This window comes from Homalodisca vitripennis, chromosome 6 (assembly GCF_021130785.1).
Source record: "Homalodisca vitripennis isolate AUS2020 chromosome 6, UT_GWSS_2.1, whole genome shotgun sequence".
NCBI classification, from domain to species: Eukaryota; Metazoa; Arthropoda; class Insecta; order Hemiptera; family Cicadellidae; genus Homalodisca; species Homalodisca vitripennis.
Genome location: NC_060212.1, coordinates 54,611,241 through 54,630,386, shown reverse-complemented (window position 1 = coordinate 54,630,386; position 19,146 = coordinate 54,611,241). Strand labels below are relative to the sequence as shown.

Genomic DNA, 19,146 nt, shown 5'->3' with positions numbered 1-19,146 from the left:
ATATATCTTTGGTCACAGGCAAAATGATGGAAACCATGAGTATTTTGCTCCTCTGCCTCGAATCCAACCCTGGTATTTGAACCTTCCCCTAAGTTTGAGTGTCATCACTTTCATGATAAAGTTTCTTCAGATTTTGAATTGCGCATGATGAACATTCCTCCCTCATTTTGATCGTTTTTTTTTTGTTAGAGTTGTTATATGTTTGCCACTGGAGCTTATTGTGTTTCACATTGTTCTTGTTGTATTTAATATGTTAATAGTTTTTTATATTACTGCGAATAAAATGGTTGTAACGTCGATAAATAAATAAATAATATTGTTTAACTTTTCACCCATTTTTTATACTTAAGGAAAGTCATGAAGATCTAAATTAATTTTCACAAAATACAAAACAGTTCTGGTCTCGCCACTGTATGTGTTGCGCGTAACACGAAAATGCTGTTCGGTAAGTAGCAAAGTGAAGCGAGAAACCTCTCTCTAGATTGACTCGCGGGGTGGAAGATTTGTTTACGTCACCAATATAATTGATGGATTTCTGATAGAAAAAGAGCTGGAATATTTATGCTAATGTGGAAGCCAGGGAATGTTCCAGCCGTTAATGGCAGCAGTGGAGCAGCCCTTAGTACCAAAGGGATACAACACTAATGGCATTATTGTCAATATTTCTGCGGTTATAATATAGTAGGGTACCAGAAAATGTATTGCTATTATTAATACAACTCGCTCATTAAATATCAATCAGAGTACACTTTTTTTTAATAAAAATTGAAAAATAAAATTCATAACAAATTTGTCTCACGTGATTATAAGATAGCTGGCAAAAGGATATAACTGTATTTTACTATTAAATAAGAATTGTGTTGAATCATTCGTTTAAGACCGGACGGGAAATCTGAGGAAATATGGAAAATTCCCCATTTAATTTTACGTGGTAATATTGAAGATCAATTAACTTAAAATTTAGTGTTTCAAATATATAGGAATATACGTTTTCTTTTATAGTATAGTGATAAGGAGAGTAGATTCCACGCACAAAGATTCGAAGATGTATGAATTGTCGCATTGATTTACCTACTTATCAAAATAATGACAGTTGAGGCTTTCATGTCGCTGATTCTGACTCTTTTCACATCTCCAGATGACAATTCTCCGAGAATACTCGTTTAGGGAATGCTCTGGAGATGCTATAACGAAACTTGTCATCCAGAGATGTGAAAAGCGTCTAAATCATTGTTTAGATGAAAACGCTGAAACCAAGCGGAGCTTTCCAAAATCATTTTCCACATTCTACCCAGTTTGTACGATAAACAATTGAGGATTAAATTCCTAATCGGGACCCGTTATTAATTGTTGACTTGGTGTGAACAGAAGGACGTAGGAATATAATGGCTTTCCAAAGGAAACTTTTGTGAGCGGGTGTAAAGGTGTTGATACATTGCGTGATACATAATGTGAGCATACATAAGTCCTCGTGTGCAATGTTGGGTTCGAGTGATAAACTGAATGAAATAAAATTAAGATATTTCAACCTTACCACAAGGGCACTATTTAGTTGCAGACTCGGAGTAAATATGAGCTTTTGATAATTTATATTTCTGCCTAGTATATTCTACCAGTGCATCAACTAATACTCCTTGGAAGGATAACAGGAGTTAAGACATATGCTATTTTATATGTTACCAAACGTATAAAACAACGTTTTGAGGATTTAAATTCACCCTCTTCTTCAGGTGCGAAAGTAATTAGTACATAAACAGGAAAGAAAGACTGAAGAAAAATACGTCTTATGTGTGAATAAAATTAGTATAAGTACAGATTTGCATGAATCGGTGACTTCTCCCCACAAATTATGATTAGTAATTAAATATTTTTGTAAACAATGAAATGGTTTAAAACGTAATCGAAGAGCAGCTGCGAGCGCAACAATGGAACACCATTGTTTTATTTAACAACTACAGATTTAATTATTGTGGCGTATAAGCTACTTTCATGTACAATAATCTTTCCTTGGAAAACATTTTAGGGAAACAAAGAACTGTTTCTTTGTAAATGAAGTTAGTCTCAGATAAGGATTATTTTGAGAAGATTAACAGAGTTAGCGTAAGCACAAGGAGCGGGAAAGGCTTAACACAATTCGCAGATTCTTCTGCGAAACCGCAGTCTGTATAGTATTTAGCGTTGATAATCTCGGTCCGCCAGTTAGATCGCACAATTTCCGGTTTAAGATATATCGAATATGTTGGTTTAATAAGATTGCATGCAGTATATCACATGTATATGCAGTATATGAATTTAATAGACACAATAATATCTAATTAAGATTCTTTATAGTTATAAATGATATGGCTCATTTATTTAATATATATATATATATATATATATATATATATATATATATATAAAATACGAATTTAAGAGAAGATGTTTTAATGAACAAATTTACATAGCATTCTGTGTATTCTTTGAAAAGATTGTTTCAAAGCTGGGGAAAGTGGAAGTGGATTGTTTGCCAAACAAACCGGAAGTAATTAACTTGGAACGTTATCATTCATGAGTGTTTGCGGCAGATATAGCACACATTTGTGCTCTCTTATCAATTGATGTTATAACTTCATTTTGTGATTTTGTGTTAAGACACAGCAAATAAAAAAGTAATGAAAATAAACAAATGGGACATGAAACATAAACATGAGTGATACGTGACGTGGCGACTGGAAGTGTAATCTGTTATCACTCGATTAGTGATATCATATCAAACGAGAGGATCTGTAGACCCCTCAGTATACGATCCGGTCTGTGACTGCAACTCGGTTTTATTGTTTACACAAGTAAGTTTTAACGTTATTCATATAAATCTTTCGAATTCCTTTCCAATAAAACTATCAATCTATCTAAAATTAAGCTTTTAGTTTTATTAATGACAGTTATAGGTTACACATACAAAAGGTGAACGTACAACTATAGTTTGGGTATTAAATTCAACAAAATACATCTTAATGCAACTTATAAACAAGTCATTCAAAGTTTTATCAATATAACTGCATCACAACGACTAAAGTTCGTTATGTATGCTACGTAACATTAGTAATAACAGCACATATTTTGACTGTGAACGAGATAATGGAGACTTGTAACAACAATTCAATAAGTACAGGCACTGCTTTGTCGTTATGATTCCAATGATACTCAGTTCCCGTCATTGGGTAGAAAAAGCAATTTGTAATATTTGCATACACACTATAAGGAAAATAGTGTGGAACATACATATATAAAACATAGTTCAAGTATATATGTATCAATTAGAATTCTTAAAAGTAAAAACCGTCAGTTGGTAACCAAATTATCTGGAAAGAACGTAGGCTCACCCGATTAGGGAAAACATTTGAAATCGAATGAAATTGAGAAAACCAAAAGAAATTTAATAAAAAAATAAACATTCCTCGGGGATAGTGGATCTGTGATGTTGGCAACACTGATGAAGACGACGCCCCCTGAAGCTCGTGAGACCATGGAACCCAGTCAAGGCGTTAGTCCTCAGGTGTGAGATACCAGTACGTAATACTTAAACTAATTAATTATAATGGATACAGATGCTGGTTCGGGTGGTGATGTCTGTGATGTTGGCGACACTGGCGGAAACGCAGCTCCCCGATGCCAGTACACAAGACTTAAACTAATTAATTATAATGCATAGGGATGCTGGTTCGGATGGTGATGTCTGTGATGTTGGCGACACTGGTGAAGACGGAACCCCCTGACGCTTGTGAGACCATGGAACCCAGTCACGGCGGCAGTCCTCAGGTTTGAGATACCAGTACATAATTATTATTAAATTATAAATAATGTTTAAACCTTATTTACATAATGACATTAGTTGTTAAATATATTAACGATAACATTGTTAAATACCCACTGCAAAATACATTGCAAAATATATTCCAACCGTACAATTTTTCTTCCCGTGTTTACTATCTATTATTCAAAAATTGGTGTAAAAGTAATAATTGCGTATTCCTTCATATCGAAACTCACAGAACGCTTGGTCAGATAATCTCAGTCAACAACCATAACCCTCAGTTCTGTAGCTTTCTATATAAGAAAACTTGTGAATGGAAATCGTTCTTTGAATGGCCACGAAAATTAACCGCTATTTATCGTCCTGTGACAAGGACTCTTCATAAGACAGAGGCTCCATCTGAATAGATTTCGCAGAATACAAATTTGTGTAGCTCTTCCCGCGTAATGTTAGCTTAGAGTTAAACTTTCTCTGTATAATAAGATCAGACTATTTTTAAATAAAAAGTTTATTGAAAAAGACCATCGTGATCGATAGGAGGTACGCATTCGTTTTATCATTTTAAGTTTATATAAAAGACCTTTCAACGTCAAATATGCCTTCGTCACGTGAAAACTATATTTTCAGAATAGGTTTTCCCAAACCACTTCTCATTGGCTGTGATTTTAATTTGGGTTTCTCTCAAACAACCATATTTAGTTAGTTTAAACATTTATTGCTTTCTAAACAGTCAAGAGGTTCGGCCTCATGTCTGGATAATATTTTCATCAATTTATCGAGTCTCATTTTTGAAGGAATTTGAATTTTCTGACCAGTCAAAGCATACTACAAACAATGTAAAATCTCTGAATATAGACTCAAATCTTGCACCCAGGGAGAAAATAAAACACTCAGTCAACATTGTTCAAACATTTCATTGGACATAAAAGATTTCTGATCCCGTTAAAACCGCATATAGCTTCTAGTGCAAAGTTTCATAATTTTGTGTTCCTCTATTTTACACTTCCAAAATTTTAAAAGATTTGTTTTCCTGTTATTACAATATCCTACATTGTAGCACTACCACCTCTGGTTGTTTTTAGCGTCAACAAAAATTGTCAAATCAATTGTCAAAAAACGGTAGAGTGTATATTGCAATTAAATTAAGTTAAAACATCTGCAACATAAACATACATTTTCATTTAATTTGTCAACAGTGCAACTTAATGGGCTTTGGCAACACAAAATGAAATTCTGCTTATTGGCAAGGATATTGATGAATTAAGGAATTTGTGAAATTTCTTTTCAAATAAGAACGGTGACCACGGTGGCATAATGATAGAATAATTGTATGATACAAATAATAAAGTGTTCTTTTCGTTGTTCTAGGAGATTACTTTCTATTTAGTTGACCATCTGGCATGCTACAGGAAGGACCTCCGCCATTCACATTTTACCTGCACAAGGACACGATAGTGAGCCGGTTATCAGCGCACTTCGCTATCCTGAGCAGTGAGAGCCAGCACTTCACGGGGTTCATAGTGCAGGCGCGAGACGACGCCTCAGGGTTGCCGGTCGGGCAGTTCGACACAGGGTGTCTCGACATCAACACCATGAACTGCTTCGGCGGTTTCGCGGTACGTGTAATTATGTGGTCTTTATATGTTTGTATCACACACTGATAATATATGAGATGTCACTTACATTACATGTGTCTACACAGGTTATGAGAACGTACATTTGCAATAATAATATTCTCTTTCTTGTGTTACGACAACGTAAAAACTGTTATTGCGATCGAGAAATATTAGCTGTACATATATATGTGTACTTCACATAATGATTGTTTAATTTTTTTTTTACTATGAAAGGATTAAGAAGTAAACATGATTATTTCCGGGCGATTCCTATCTTTCAGTGATAAAATTTGCTCTACCTTTCGAGATCTATATTTTATATCTGCCACAGAGGGATAACCAACCTCACACAATACTACAATCTAGGAATCTGGGTTACAATAAACAAATCATACCAGAGCGTAAAAAAACTTATAAGTAAGGAATCACAACAAAGGTGTGTCAACTCCATGCACACTGTATCTAGAACAAGCAGCTACGAACCAAAAAGTTAATTATTGAAAACGAATAATATAGGTGACTCTAGTTTTGCGCTGAACGACCAACCATTAAATACTGAACAGAGAAAAAAAATATCTTCAAGGCGGCAAGTAAAGTAACTAGGTTGCATATTTTTTTATTTATGATTGTTTAGTATTCGTATGGAACAAATCAAAAAGAAAAAACAAACACACTGAATCCAAAATTCTGTATGTATAGTATAAAAGGTAGTCGTAACAGAGAAAACATATGCTATACAAAAGGACTATTACAAGGTAGGGAGAATCTTCAACAGAAAAGTAAAAAATATCAGATCATTGTTGATCTGAGAGTCATGAATTGGGATGAAGCCAAAATAATACATCTGGAAACTTATTTCTTTAAAAGGATTTTAATCGAAACTCCATGAATTTAATTAGGGGACCAATCAATCAGTGACCCATCAGTAGAAATTAGGCCGCTTTGGTTGCCAATCTGGGATAGCGTTTGGCGCCAATCAGAAAAAAATAACTAAGAAGAAAACCTTGTAGCAAAACGATTACAGATTGATAATAACCCAATGCGAATACACAGTATCTTCTGAGAAGTTCACTAGCAGTGGTTCCCAAGAACATTTTTTAAAGGACTCCCTCATTAGTCACTTTACTGACACAGACCCCCAAATTCTTAAAGTTAAATGGTAGATTACACTTATAATAATCTGAGTTGCATAAGTTAGTAAACAACTTATGGTTTGCCTACTCACTTACTTTAAGGGTTTCTTATACAAATTAATTTTGATGCTAGAACCTTTTTTATAGTTTATCCACAGCTGTTACATTAAAATATTATTGAAGAAACAAGAAGTAACCAATAATATGTCAGAATTCGAAAGTCTAGGCAAAGTTTAATACACTCTTTTAAGGTATTGGTGAAGTAAAAACAAGTATAACAAATCTGTTTCGATAAATATACAGAGAAAAAGTATTGATTTCGAATATTTAACTATAAGAAAATGAATAGTATAATTAAATCAGAATTTTTATGTATAAAAAAGCAATGGGATATTTAAATATATTTAAATATTTTCAGTGAGATACATTAAACCTGTCCTTGGAGGTCATGATTTCTGATACTCCATACTTGACACTTTAGTCTGGAATCATACTGCATATTAAACCGACACCTGTAATAATTTTTCATGAAGCACATAGTCGAGAATACCTGCTCACGTTGGAAGGTAGTTGGAAAAGGAAGTAGTAACATTTTTCATTGCTTTATGACTGAATATTTTGTAGTCCTTACGTGCTGTTGACAAAAATTGTACGGTAGTCTCACAATTAAAAATATTTTTCATTGTCCCACTGCTTTTCAGGTGTACAAGCTGATCTTGTTCCTCTTCTCAGAGACTTCCCATATTTTCTATTTCCGGGAAGTAAAACGGATTTCTAATGCAACCTTGATTAGGATCTGGCTCGGGATAGTATTTCCTAAATGTGGTTTCTAATCTTTGAAGTTGTTCAATGATGTTTTCCTTTATTTGATTTGTTACGAAGACTAAAATACTTTCAAAGTGGGGAAATTTATAATAAAGAATTGATTGACTCTTGTTGCCCACAGCTGACATCTTTTAACAATAGCATCAATTTTATCCTCAACTCTGAACATGTATATACGTCAAACTGTTCACGGACAATCTCTTGGGATCCACTGCTCTAATGAACCATGAATAAGCCCAACCCCGTCATCATACTACATCTTGTAACTAAGTGTTACTGTTTTCTTATATCTCGGAACAAAGGAAAGTCCGCAAAAATTAATTATTATAACATTATTTAGTCCTACGTATCCAGCCACACTGGGGCATATCATTAAATAAATTCCTGACTTCATCACAAGATCTCATTCGGTCTCCCTAACCTCGCATCACCAGAATTATAACACGCTCTTGTTCACTTAAACACTCCATTTAAACGTAAATTACCACAAAAACAGGTCATAAATGTAAATCAGGTTTGGGTTTGTAAGGAAAGTGGTTGTACATTGAAGTGGTTTATCTTCCCAATGTAGATGTTCATGTTTTGCTTCACTTAATTTTAAATTAACTTCAATGAGCTCTAATTATGTACTGAGTTGATATAAAAAGCTCTAGTTTATACTAATCTTCCTCTTTTATCAATATCTTGAAATGCGGTGTCGCTTAATGAGTCTTTACATTTACAAATTTTGAGCCACCTCCTCAAAATCTTATTTTGGGGAAATGGGTAAAGTTGTAACAGTGATTAAAAAGTTCACTTATATTTCCTAGAAAGTTTTTGCATATTCCCTCTCTTCACTTTATCCATAAAAACTACACAGAACGTATCCATACTTTTAACTCACACTGTGTATGACAAATTCAACAAAATAAACACAAGTTATATCCCATTATTTTGGCGAATTCATTGTAGAATTTGCCAACGGCACATCGTGAAACTCACACCATCAGAGCAGACGAGTTTAGTATCAGACGGCGTTTCACACGGGCATTGAACAGTTTCGAATTGTTTATATGTTTGAAGGCCTCAGGGAACCTGTTGATTAGTCTGACGCTAAGTTCTGACAAACGCACCCATACAAGCAGCCGATAGTGTTGAGTCGGTTCTTCCTAAATCTTACCCCGTAGTTGTGGTCGTTCTTACTTTGAATCATGTAATATTACAAGTTGCAGCACATGAACTACTAATACGTCGAGGCAAGGCAAAGACATTATTTATCCTTTGTTTAAAGTTTGTTTTTCACAAGAAAAGTTTGAGAAAGTTCCAGAGTTTTTCCAAATACTTGCCATTTTTGGGTAATACAAAACATCAGAAAACACTGCATTTCGAGATCTGCAATCAAATTTTTTTCTTCAATTAAATAAATGGCCTAAAACATAAATACAATCTAGGATGAAATAAATCAACGCACTTACGATGTTTAACGCATTTAATTACTGAACTGATATGCAATAACCAAGCAGCGTAAATAAGACCTCGGTTGTCTTTCGTTGGCTAATCAATCCTTCTTGTTTTCCTTACTAACTGATTAAAAGGATAATATGATTTTAGACATTGACTACTGTTATATGTTAAAAAGTAGAGAAATAAAAATAGTACATAGCTTTATTTAACATTTTAATTTTTAAAAGAACTTAGATGTTTCGTGTTTATATTTAATTTGTGAGACCAGTGTATTGTATATTTTAAATCAACCAATGACCCCATAACGAGTGATATAAGTTCTCATGAAGATGGTTTGTCATCGACATCGGTATCAAAAGACTATACGGATTGTTGAGATGAGTTATCGTATATCTCATCCTCATTGATGTATTGTGAATCAAATTCTTATTAACATTGAGACTTTTACCACAGTTAATCAATTATTAAAATGCTGTCGGTTATCATGTTAATTTTGCATTTTAAAGTGTAATAACTGATGAAAATAACTTTTAAATCAAGTTCAGACAAGTTGAATGTTTTCTTAATAGCCAATCTTTAGCTCCTCACACTACTGTAGAGCGTAAAAAAGAGTCCTGTTATATTATATTTCTTGTACAGTCCTGAATTCGATAATACGGAGAGAGCCTATAATGCGTAATATGGGTTAGTTTTGTCTGCATTGAGTTTTAGCCTGTTGCCTGCAGTACAAGTGCATCATGCACTTTTATGTTATTCTGTAGTGTGTATCTGAATGTCAAAGTCGTCGTTTTTTATAATCGATTGATGTCAGTGACAATGCATTGAGCATAAATTTCAAGATCCTCATATTTCATATTTCCTATTTTTTGTCAGTGCTGTGTTCATATCATTAATTTACCCAAATTACATCCCTGTAGGACACCACACGTGACAGGTTTGTTGTCGTCGGCAACGACGCACTGCTGTTCCCACTCATATATGATCTTATCCTTGGAAGGTAATGGACGGAAAGTAGTTTTAATTAACAACTTTTTTACAACAATGCAAAATTTTTCAAAACACTCATACAGAGCATGCAAAATGCTGAAAGGACTGTGGCTTGGAAAGTATTGGAAACTTTATTTAGAGGACGCATTACAGCAAAATACAGCCGGAGCTTAGCCAGGATATGATTGAAGTAAGGAAAGATATTATTATCCAATCCTGAAAGCAAATCAATGAAACGTAGGAATGTAGCCGTAGCTCCTTAAAGGCACACTAAAGAGTGTTATAGCTTTCTGTATAAGCGTAGACTTTTCGTCTACATGTAACTGTTGATAACTTGGAGCTAGGTCATAATTAGTAATTTTCGGTAATTTACTTGGTCAAATGTCGAGAAATTGGGGGAATAGGATACAAATCATCTTGTATATATCTTGGTATAAAATTGCCTTATAATTTCCATAAATACATATTTTACCGTTGTTGTTTAAAGAAACCACAATTAATTGGGGTTGACCTCTCTGATACCTGAACTGGTTCTTAAACGCGCTGTTTAACTTTATTGTTAATTCCTATTTTACAGGTGACTGTTAAGCAAAAGGTAATGGACGTGCTCTTCAATTAAATTAGCTTGTGATTCCCTTCAATTTTTAATTCAATTGGAATTTCCTTATAGCACTCTAATAAATATATAAAAAAATACGTTGAATAATTCATTTTTCAAATTGTGAACGTGCTTTAGAGCATTATTCAGACTGTCGGATATACTAAAGAACTCCAATAACCTCTATATTAGGATATTTGAGCCAGTCAATGTCAACTAAATCACGTTAACACAAAAAAAAACTTATGAAAGCTGAATTTGATATGGTTTTAAAACCTAAAACAGAATCAGAAGCTATATAGAATGATTTTCTAATAATATACCGGATTGGAGGAACTCTCGGCTCTAAAAGAGTCGGGTTTTACGAAGCTTTCAGACATTTTTAGTCACTGTTGTTATATATAACACACGCGTGGTATCATTATCCATCCCTCTCAGTTTTAAAAGATAATTTTGTGTAATATTTTCTAACCGACTTGCATTATATCGCATAATGACCTGGCCACTTAAACTTCAAATAAACAACATTTATAGAGGGAAAACTCTTCTATTACACGAAACTCAGGTAAAAATAAATTATTCCTTGGAAACAGAACTACTAAAACACATAATTGTTGTATTTTTACCTCGCTCGATTGTATTTATTAGTCTTTATTTTGCAGGGACTGAACTAACGCGTTCTCCCTACATTTAAATAACATCTTGTGTCAATACAGTTTAGTTAATATGTATCGTGAGTTTTAGTCTCTGTTTCGCCTTATCACCTTATCTGTTTATGAGGAGATAATGATTAATTTGTAAATCGTATCAGTATCGTATAAAACTATATTTTAAAATTCTTTCTGCTTCTTTGTGCTTACTTCAGGAAAAGCTTTTAAAAGAAGAGAATAATATCTGCTTGATATGTCATGATATAATATCATATCTTGTGATATATTATATCATATCGTCTCATATGATATAATGTTTTCTATTCAATTTTATCCTAGATTTCAGTTATGTGTTATGTTATTAGTTCACCTGAGGAAGGGATCAAATTATAGATCTCGAAACGTAGTGCTACTTATTTTGTATCACTGAAAGATGGCTAATGTCTAGGAAAATCCGATTTCCTTCAGGTGTTTTGAGTGCAGAAATCGCATCTGTGACGCAATTATGTTGTTTATAATAACAAAGTTGTTATACATCTGTAATATAGATTTTTAAAGAAAAACATTCTGATTCATTCACAATTCTTACGTAGTCAATAACATGCTTCAAAATAAGAATCATGTATTTATGTTTATATTGTATAACGTGTACCCTATAATTAACCTCTTTTAAATTTATTTAATTTAAACCATCAGAATATTTAACAGAAAATGTGTAAACCTAAATTTAATACTTATAAAAATCACAAATAAACTTTCCGTATTCACCATCAAATCTTCCAAATAATTTGTTAAATCTTTTCTTTAAGAAACTGATAAATGAGTTTTCTTCAACCAAATTAAAAATTAAAATTAACATTTTATTCATTGAGTTCTTAGAAGTCTATGGAACAAAAACGGTTTTCAACAGTAATTTTTAATATCAGTCTAATGTAAGCATGTAAACGGCAGTTTCTTCCAAGCATTTAAACGGCTAACAAAGCGCAGCTCTAAGAAAGGTAAAAAGTGATACGTCGCAGAGAGTTTTAATCTCAATCTGTCATCCGCAGTATATTTATATATGTGTGTGTGTGTCGGCGCGCGAATGCTTGTGTGGGTGTTTTTTTTGCGTAATAGTTGCTGGTTTACATAAGTTTAAATATAATCTGGCGATTAGTTAAAAAATACCCAAAAAATTTTAACATATAGTCAACCAAAACAAATAAAATCGATAAAAAGTTATATATATATATATATATATATACATAATGCTATTGAATGTAATCAAATACGTAACACTTAATTAAATAGTTTTGCTCAAAATCCCATAATAATACACATCCCTCATATAGTAAAACAATTAAAATAATTTCTGAAAGAGAGAAAAAATAGAGAAATATTTCGGCGCCATTTATTTATTACAAAAAGTTACTAACAGCTTTTTACACGAGTTCCTTTTTAATTAAATATTAAATAACACGCCTCATAGTAGGTGGTGGTCACTAAAATATATTCCAATATCCTGAAAAATTTCAAAATAGTTGGGCTTCAAATTTAAAGACCATGTTAGGGCACTGAAGTTGAAGAGTTAAACTGTCTTATGACTATTAATGAAATACGAAAGTTTTTCTAGAATATTCCAAGTGTTTTAGTGATTAGCTGTAAGAATATTACTAATACTAATAGCACTAATGCTTATTCAACCCCTAAGTTAATCTGCACGAAAAATCTTGTTTGTTTTTGTTTAGTTTATAAGTGTTAAGTATAGTGTGTGTCCAATTTCATCTTTTTAGGACATCGGAAAGTAGAAAAAACAGCAAAAATTCTTTTAGATTTGCAACCCTATTTCAACCCTTTATGGGTGGTGGATCTTGATTAAAATTTTGCCTTTTTTAGGATATTGAAAAGTTGGAAAATCTATAGTCCACGTAAACTACTATGAATGTTTCATCTTCATGCAAATGCTTTAGTTTTTAAATTTAAGCCATGCCGCATACTCATGCCTATTACCAACTTTTTGAGGTATCAAAAAGCGGGAGAGTCTGTGATGAGAGTTAATTAAGGCTCTGCCTATTATGTATAGAGATATTTGTTTTTAAAGACGTAGGAGGCAGATCAAACAATGTCATCTTACCCTGATTCAGGAATCCAGCATAGCTTAATCCGATAATTGGCACATTGTTAGAAATTAAAGTTTAGTTTCCACAGGAACATTTTCAGAATCTTGTATAACTGTATACAGCAATCTAATGTAACTTTTGCAGAACACTGCTGTCCACCTCGGTTCGGAGCCTAAGTCTGACGCTCACATGCGCTGGCTTCCAGATCTGGACTTTGTTGGGAACGTCACTTTCTTGTGAGTTCAATTTTTGCAGAAACAAACTATCTTAATAAGGTTCTAGTTACTATAAGACCAAGTTTATTGTTTACAGGCTTAAAGGGAACTTTTGTAAATATATAACATTATCTTATACATGCGCCTTCAGTCTCGCAGGTTCCTATCTTATAGTATTTGGAATTTGTTTTATGCAAAAAAGATCTTATGAAATTATTTATGAAATTTTCGGGTTCGAAACAATCTGTTTCATGGAACTTCAAGTATTTAAATTAAACTAACTCTTAAACTCTCAAAGGTTTCCCGGCTCATGATACCTTTCAGCCTGGCTTGTAGACTGTGCCAACGAAATTTGGAAGATCACAGTTTCTGGCAGCTTCCGGCATCTGGAGTGAGTCTTCTAGGCCTTTTGGAAATCATAGCCTTTTGTATTGTTAGGCATCTCTCAGCACCCGGCCTCTAAGTTCTCCCGGTCTGGAAGAGATCCTTGTCTCTGGCAGTATCCGGCCTTGGAGGGAGTCTGCCAGGTCTTTTTGTTACAAGAGCCTTTGGTAATTCCCGGTATCAACCATCTCCCGGCCTATAAATAATCCCGGTCTCAGAGAGATCTCAGTTTATGTCTGCTTCTAAGTTGTGGCTTCTCCTGGCCTTTGAAAGCTCCTAGTCTATTCCTTTTTCATTATTAGTTCTATAGAATATGCTTGTCAATTTAATGTTAAAGTCTACCCATCTACAAGATGTCTACTCCTATAATAGTTGTGTGGTTTCTTATCCTGTGACTCCACCCCTTTTGTTCTGATTGACCCCGTCATCGCACTTATCATTGCCATGCTCTTGTAGAACATAATTACGAAGTTTCGTAAAGATGCGTTATCATTTGTACCTGTAATCACCATTAGCTACCAATTACGTAAATTGTCCTCCAGTGTTATCATCGGCGTAATTACCGATGACGGATACTACCCTTCTCGAAAGTTCGAAATTTTGTAGCCGAAAAATATTCCTGATATCGATTATTTGAGCATTGTTCTATTGTTGTACTGTTATTAAGATACTTTGTTCAAATAGAACTTGCTTGATTTTTAAGCTGGTCGACTCTCGAAGTCGATTGTTGTTTACAGTTCATCTGTTGATTGTTTCTTTTCATTAGTTGCCGTTTAAAATAGCATTGCTGCAAGATCGTATTCTTTTTTAAGTTTTAGCAACTATGTGGAGAGCAAATTTAATGAAAGTAAACATGAAGTCAGTGATAGTTATTTTGATGAAGAACATTTGAGTGAAATTGACGTTGAAGAAATTAAAGAAAGTATGTGCAAAAGCCTAAAATTTAAATTTGGGAGTGGCCAAGGCAAGATTAGCCAACAATTACTAGTAGACCTGGAGCATATTTAATTGTTGCTAAGCAACTAAATACTTTAAATATGTGGTAATACAATACAATTTATACAACATTTCATATGGAAGTTTGATATATTAAAATTGAACCTAAGCACTCAAACAAGGATTACTTTAAAAAATTAATACGGAACTTGAGGGTAAAAATATTTGTATTTTATTTTTTAACCAACGAATGGTGCGTAGAGAATGTAAAAACACACCCATTGCAAGTGATCCACATAATTCTTTTTACTAGTAGACCTGAAGCATATCTAATTGTTGCTAGGTAACAAAATACTTAAAAAAATAAGGTAATAAAATACAATTTTATCGTTTTATATGGTTTTTTGATGTATTAAAATTGACTCTAAGCACCCAAACAACGATTATCATAAAAAATAATACGGTACTTGAGGGTAAAAGTATATGTATTTTATTTGTTAATCAATGGATGACACATAGAGAATGCAAAAACGTTTGCAAATTGCCATAATTGGATTAGAAATCTACCTTCATCGCTACCGTAGAATAAAGTATTAAGGAAGAAAACATTCTGAAGAGTAGCTTGCCAAGGCAATGTACAGAAAAAGCAATGTTTTGCGGGCTTCTGTGATATAAATACTCTGACATTATACACACTCAAGTGTTTATGGGTTTGATTAAAAAAAAGGAGAACTATACCAGTCATATTTTATCACTAAAGAATTATCTTTTAGAGATGTGGCATCTCATAAAGGTCGTCAACTTTTTACAGAGAAGAGGTAAAGTAGAGCTTTGTTAAGATAATTGGTACAGCTTGTCAATGTGGTGAAACCGCAACCGAGTCTTTGAAACACAAATCCAACTCTTGAATTCTCTTCGGTGAAATGGAGTCTGCTAAAAATATCAAAATAAATAAAGATGTTGAAGATATGAGTGTAGCTTTGAATGCTGTATTTAAACATTTTACCGGGTATTTATAATTGAAGTAAAACGTTTTATTTATGGAATGGAGCATTACAAAGTTATCAGGATAACATTGGTGAGATGATAAGGTTCGGTTTTGGAAACAAGATTAATACTACTCACTAATTCTACGTATAGTAAAAATAAATAAATGAAAATGATTAAATAGAATTATATTTTTTAATTATATTCTATTATAGTTGTAATTAATAACAATTGTCAATGTCATACAAGTGTAATCGCTGTCGTGTGAAAGTAAGTGGCAACTGTAGAACATAGCCTTACAACATCTTCAATTGAAATTATTTATTTTTATAGGCTATAGAAAAATAGTTAAATGTTATAATAAAGAATTGTTTTTTTATCATTAAATGTAACTACATGGGACAATACTGACGGTTAACATTAATTAAGTACTAAGTTATTACCACTCCTTAAAAGCCACTTTTCCCTGCGTTTAAGAGTTTCTTCTTTTGGTATTAAAGTACTTAATGTATTTTAGTTTACCCCCATTTCAGAAAATATTTCCCGAAAAAGGGAAGTTTTGTGTTAGAGGGAACTTGATAAACTTTCTTCCCGATAACAAATATTTACTTTGTGGAGACAAAAACATATGGAAAATGACGGATAAATCTTATTTATTATTTTATATTCTAAATAAGGAGAAAACATAGATATTACTGTATAAGAAATTAGTTCTCATAAGTTTTTGTGTTGCAGTGTAACGGTGGCCCAGTCCAGGAAAGTCTTCTGGGTGAGGCATCCTGCGAGAAAATTGCAAGTCATCCTTGACGTCGCCTGATCGTCACTTAGTCCTTAATCTGCAATAATACCTTTGTTTCATTTATACAAACTAATTTAAAATACTTTAAACGTACATTGTAAAGTATTAAAAGCTCTTATTATATAACATAACATATATTATGGTTATAAGGCTTTAGTATAAGTGGGAGGGGGTGGAAGAAATATGGTAGGTACATGACAGCAACTTATTACATAAAATAATAAATAGGTTGCAATTGTAAATACAGGGTGAGTTACATAAGTTTTCCTCAGATATATTAAGAGAACGGTTGGATCAATAATAGAGAAGAAACAAAATACAACCTCCTCAAAAATACATGGACTATATATCAGTAATTAAATTCAAATTTGAGAAAAAAATATGTGCCGGAAATAGAGGTCCCTTATTTGATTATGTAATTAGTATTTCAAAACACGAAACTGTCACCTACCGCCTAGTGCAGTGTGTGGAATCTGACACCTTTACTGATTGACTCCTGCAATCATTACTCCACAACTGCCAGAAGAGATCAATAAAAAGCCATAAAAGTGATAATGAGGTTCAAAACGAACTCCTTGAATTTTTTCGACACTAGATACACAAAGGATACAAAAGAGCTCAGTCTATTTGCCCAGCAGCTATTCAATGTAGTCTAAATGAAGAGATATTCTCATTGTCTCATCAGTTGCACAACTCGTTACAAGAAGACGTTTTAGACACCATATTTTGATTTGGCACGGCGAGGTAACAAAGAAGAGGGATCATAGTTTCACATTTACTTGAAATACATGAAGTAACGTGTTATTATAGTTCAATTCGCACGGTGCGGCGCTGCGAGATTTAATCAATGGCGAGGGAGCATATTTCCGCATTCACGTGAAATACAACAATTTCGTACTGTTGCTTTGTTATGTGTGAAAAATACGAGCACTGCCGCTTCTAGTGGTTTGCGTTTGTGCAGTTCTTTCCAAACTATTGTAATTAGAACAAATTTTATTATTTTAATATAAATGTTACAACATTTTTTATAAATTTTACACATAATGGTATTTAGCCAATAAAGGGTTAATGAACCTCAAGGATTCATTGGCCCTGAAATGCAGGGTACAAACAATGTCATTGTAAGGTTTCAATGATCCCAGTTTCCCTCGGGCTCTGAAATACTCCCAAGGGCTCTCGGGCTTCCCGAATTTCTTCCTGATGTGTTTGGACTGTTTCTGGATGACATTATTTAAAAATCAAACTTTGTAAACTTCTTAGTGAAAGATGTTTGATAGAGACCTTTGAAATTTAACAAAATATTAGGCATATATCTGGCATGTACTATTTGGTGTCCATGGTTAAGAAATGTACGCATATCAAGTACGAATAAATTACATTTATGTTACTCCCATGAAGAAAATATATACATATGCAGGTCTTGAAACCTACTTTGGTCCAGTTCAATACGTTGATTTTTTCTTGTTGTTCTGATAAAGGAAATATCCAAATATATTGGGTTTCAAGGCATATTTCAGCCAATAGACTTCTACTACCGGAACTTTTTTTTAGTCTAACATTAGTCTAACAAGTGCCATAGTTTTTGTTTGCTTTTTTATAAGCAATGAAAAAAATATACATACTTACGTATGAAAAAATACTACAGTAAAAAAACGTTTTTTTTTTTCTCGGCAATTCACTTTCAGTCTAATTTATTTACGGTTCCACAGTTGAGATTACGTTATTGCCCGACCAAAAATGTGTATGTTTCGAAAACAAATTAATTTAAAATATTTTTTACGAGTTGTTGTACGATATTTCTAGTGCTATAATTGATTTTGATTGTTTATCCGGATCAGGATACTATATACTCACGCAAGCTTATAAAACTGCTAAGATTAAAAAGCATTCACTTTCCATCGCTTGTGTTCTGCTTCTGGCCTAAGGGGATGAGTGGAAAATCCTTGAAACTAGCGTCGATCAACATTTCAAAACAATCCTTTGTTATAAGCTTTATTTAATAGGAATCTAGTTGTTTATTGCATTGTATGCCGAAAGGCCTTGTGTGAAAACAATTAAAATTATTGGATAGTTGTGAGTTTTCTTTTATAAATATAATATACAATATATTTGTATAATCAACTGATAGTGCCATAAGTAAGAGTTGATAACATGAAATGTACCATTGAAGACTTTAAAACATCTAATGCATTGGAAATATGTCAACACTCGTAAACCCCCCCCCCCCCCATAATCGATAAAGGTGTGAAAATTTGCACATATGGTAAAATGGTTGGCTTCATCGAGATCCTTACGCATAAGTTTTACTATGGCTTAAGGCAAAATAGAAGAATAAAAATTAACGTGCCTTAATGAGCCATTCTTTCCCTGACTACAGTCCTAAAGGCATCACGACTTATACTGGGTGCATTTTAAAATTAATGCACATCTTCTAAGAAAAATAGATTTATTCATCCAATTGTAAAACATTTTTCATATGGAGCCAATTCGGGCTTTAAGAACGCTGGGTCACCACGGGAGTCTTGTTCTGGATCAGGTAGAGGGTGACGACAAAGGCCGTGATGCCGTGGAAATTTTTGTGGTGAAGCTTGAAGATTTCAGGCCTGACGCGCGCTACTCGTCGACTCAGTCTCTTGAGCACCTCCAGGCAAAAGGCTGCGTTGTCAGTTTGTCCTTAC

General features: G+C 33.4%; 1 protein-coding gene across 1 annotated transcript; it reads left to right on the top strand.

Moving 5' to 3' along the window:
• The first annotated feature begins 2,722 nt into the window (after positions 1–2,722).
• On the top strand, positions 2,723–18,694 carry LOC124365189 (putative ferric-chelate reductase 1). Its single transcript, XM_046821144.1, has 5 exons — positions 2,723–2,828; positions 3,695–3,801; positions 5,206–5,412; positions 13,292–13,383; positions 16,405–18,694. The coding sequence occupies exons 2-5, from the start codon at positions 3,697–3,699 to the stop codon at positions 16,484–16,486; spliced, it is 486 nt and encodes a 161-aa protein (XP_046677100.1). The 5' UTR covers positions 2,723–2,828; positions 3,695–3,696; the 3' UTR covers positions 16,487–18,694.
• Positions 18,695–19,146: the final 452 nt, after the last annotated feature.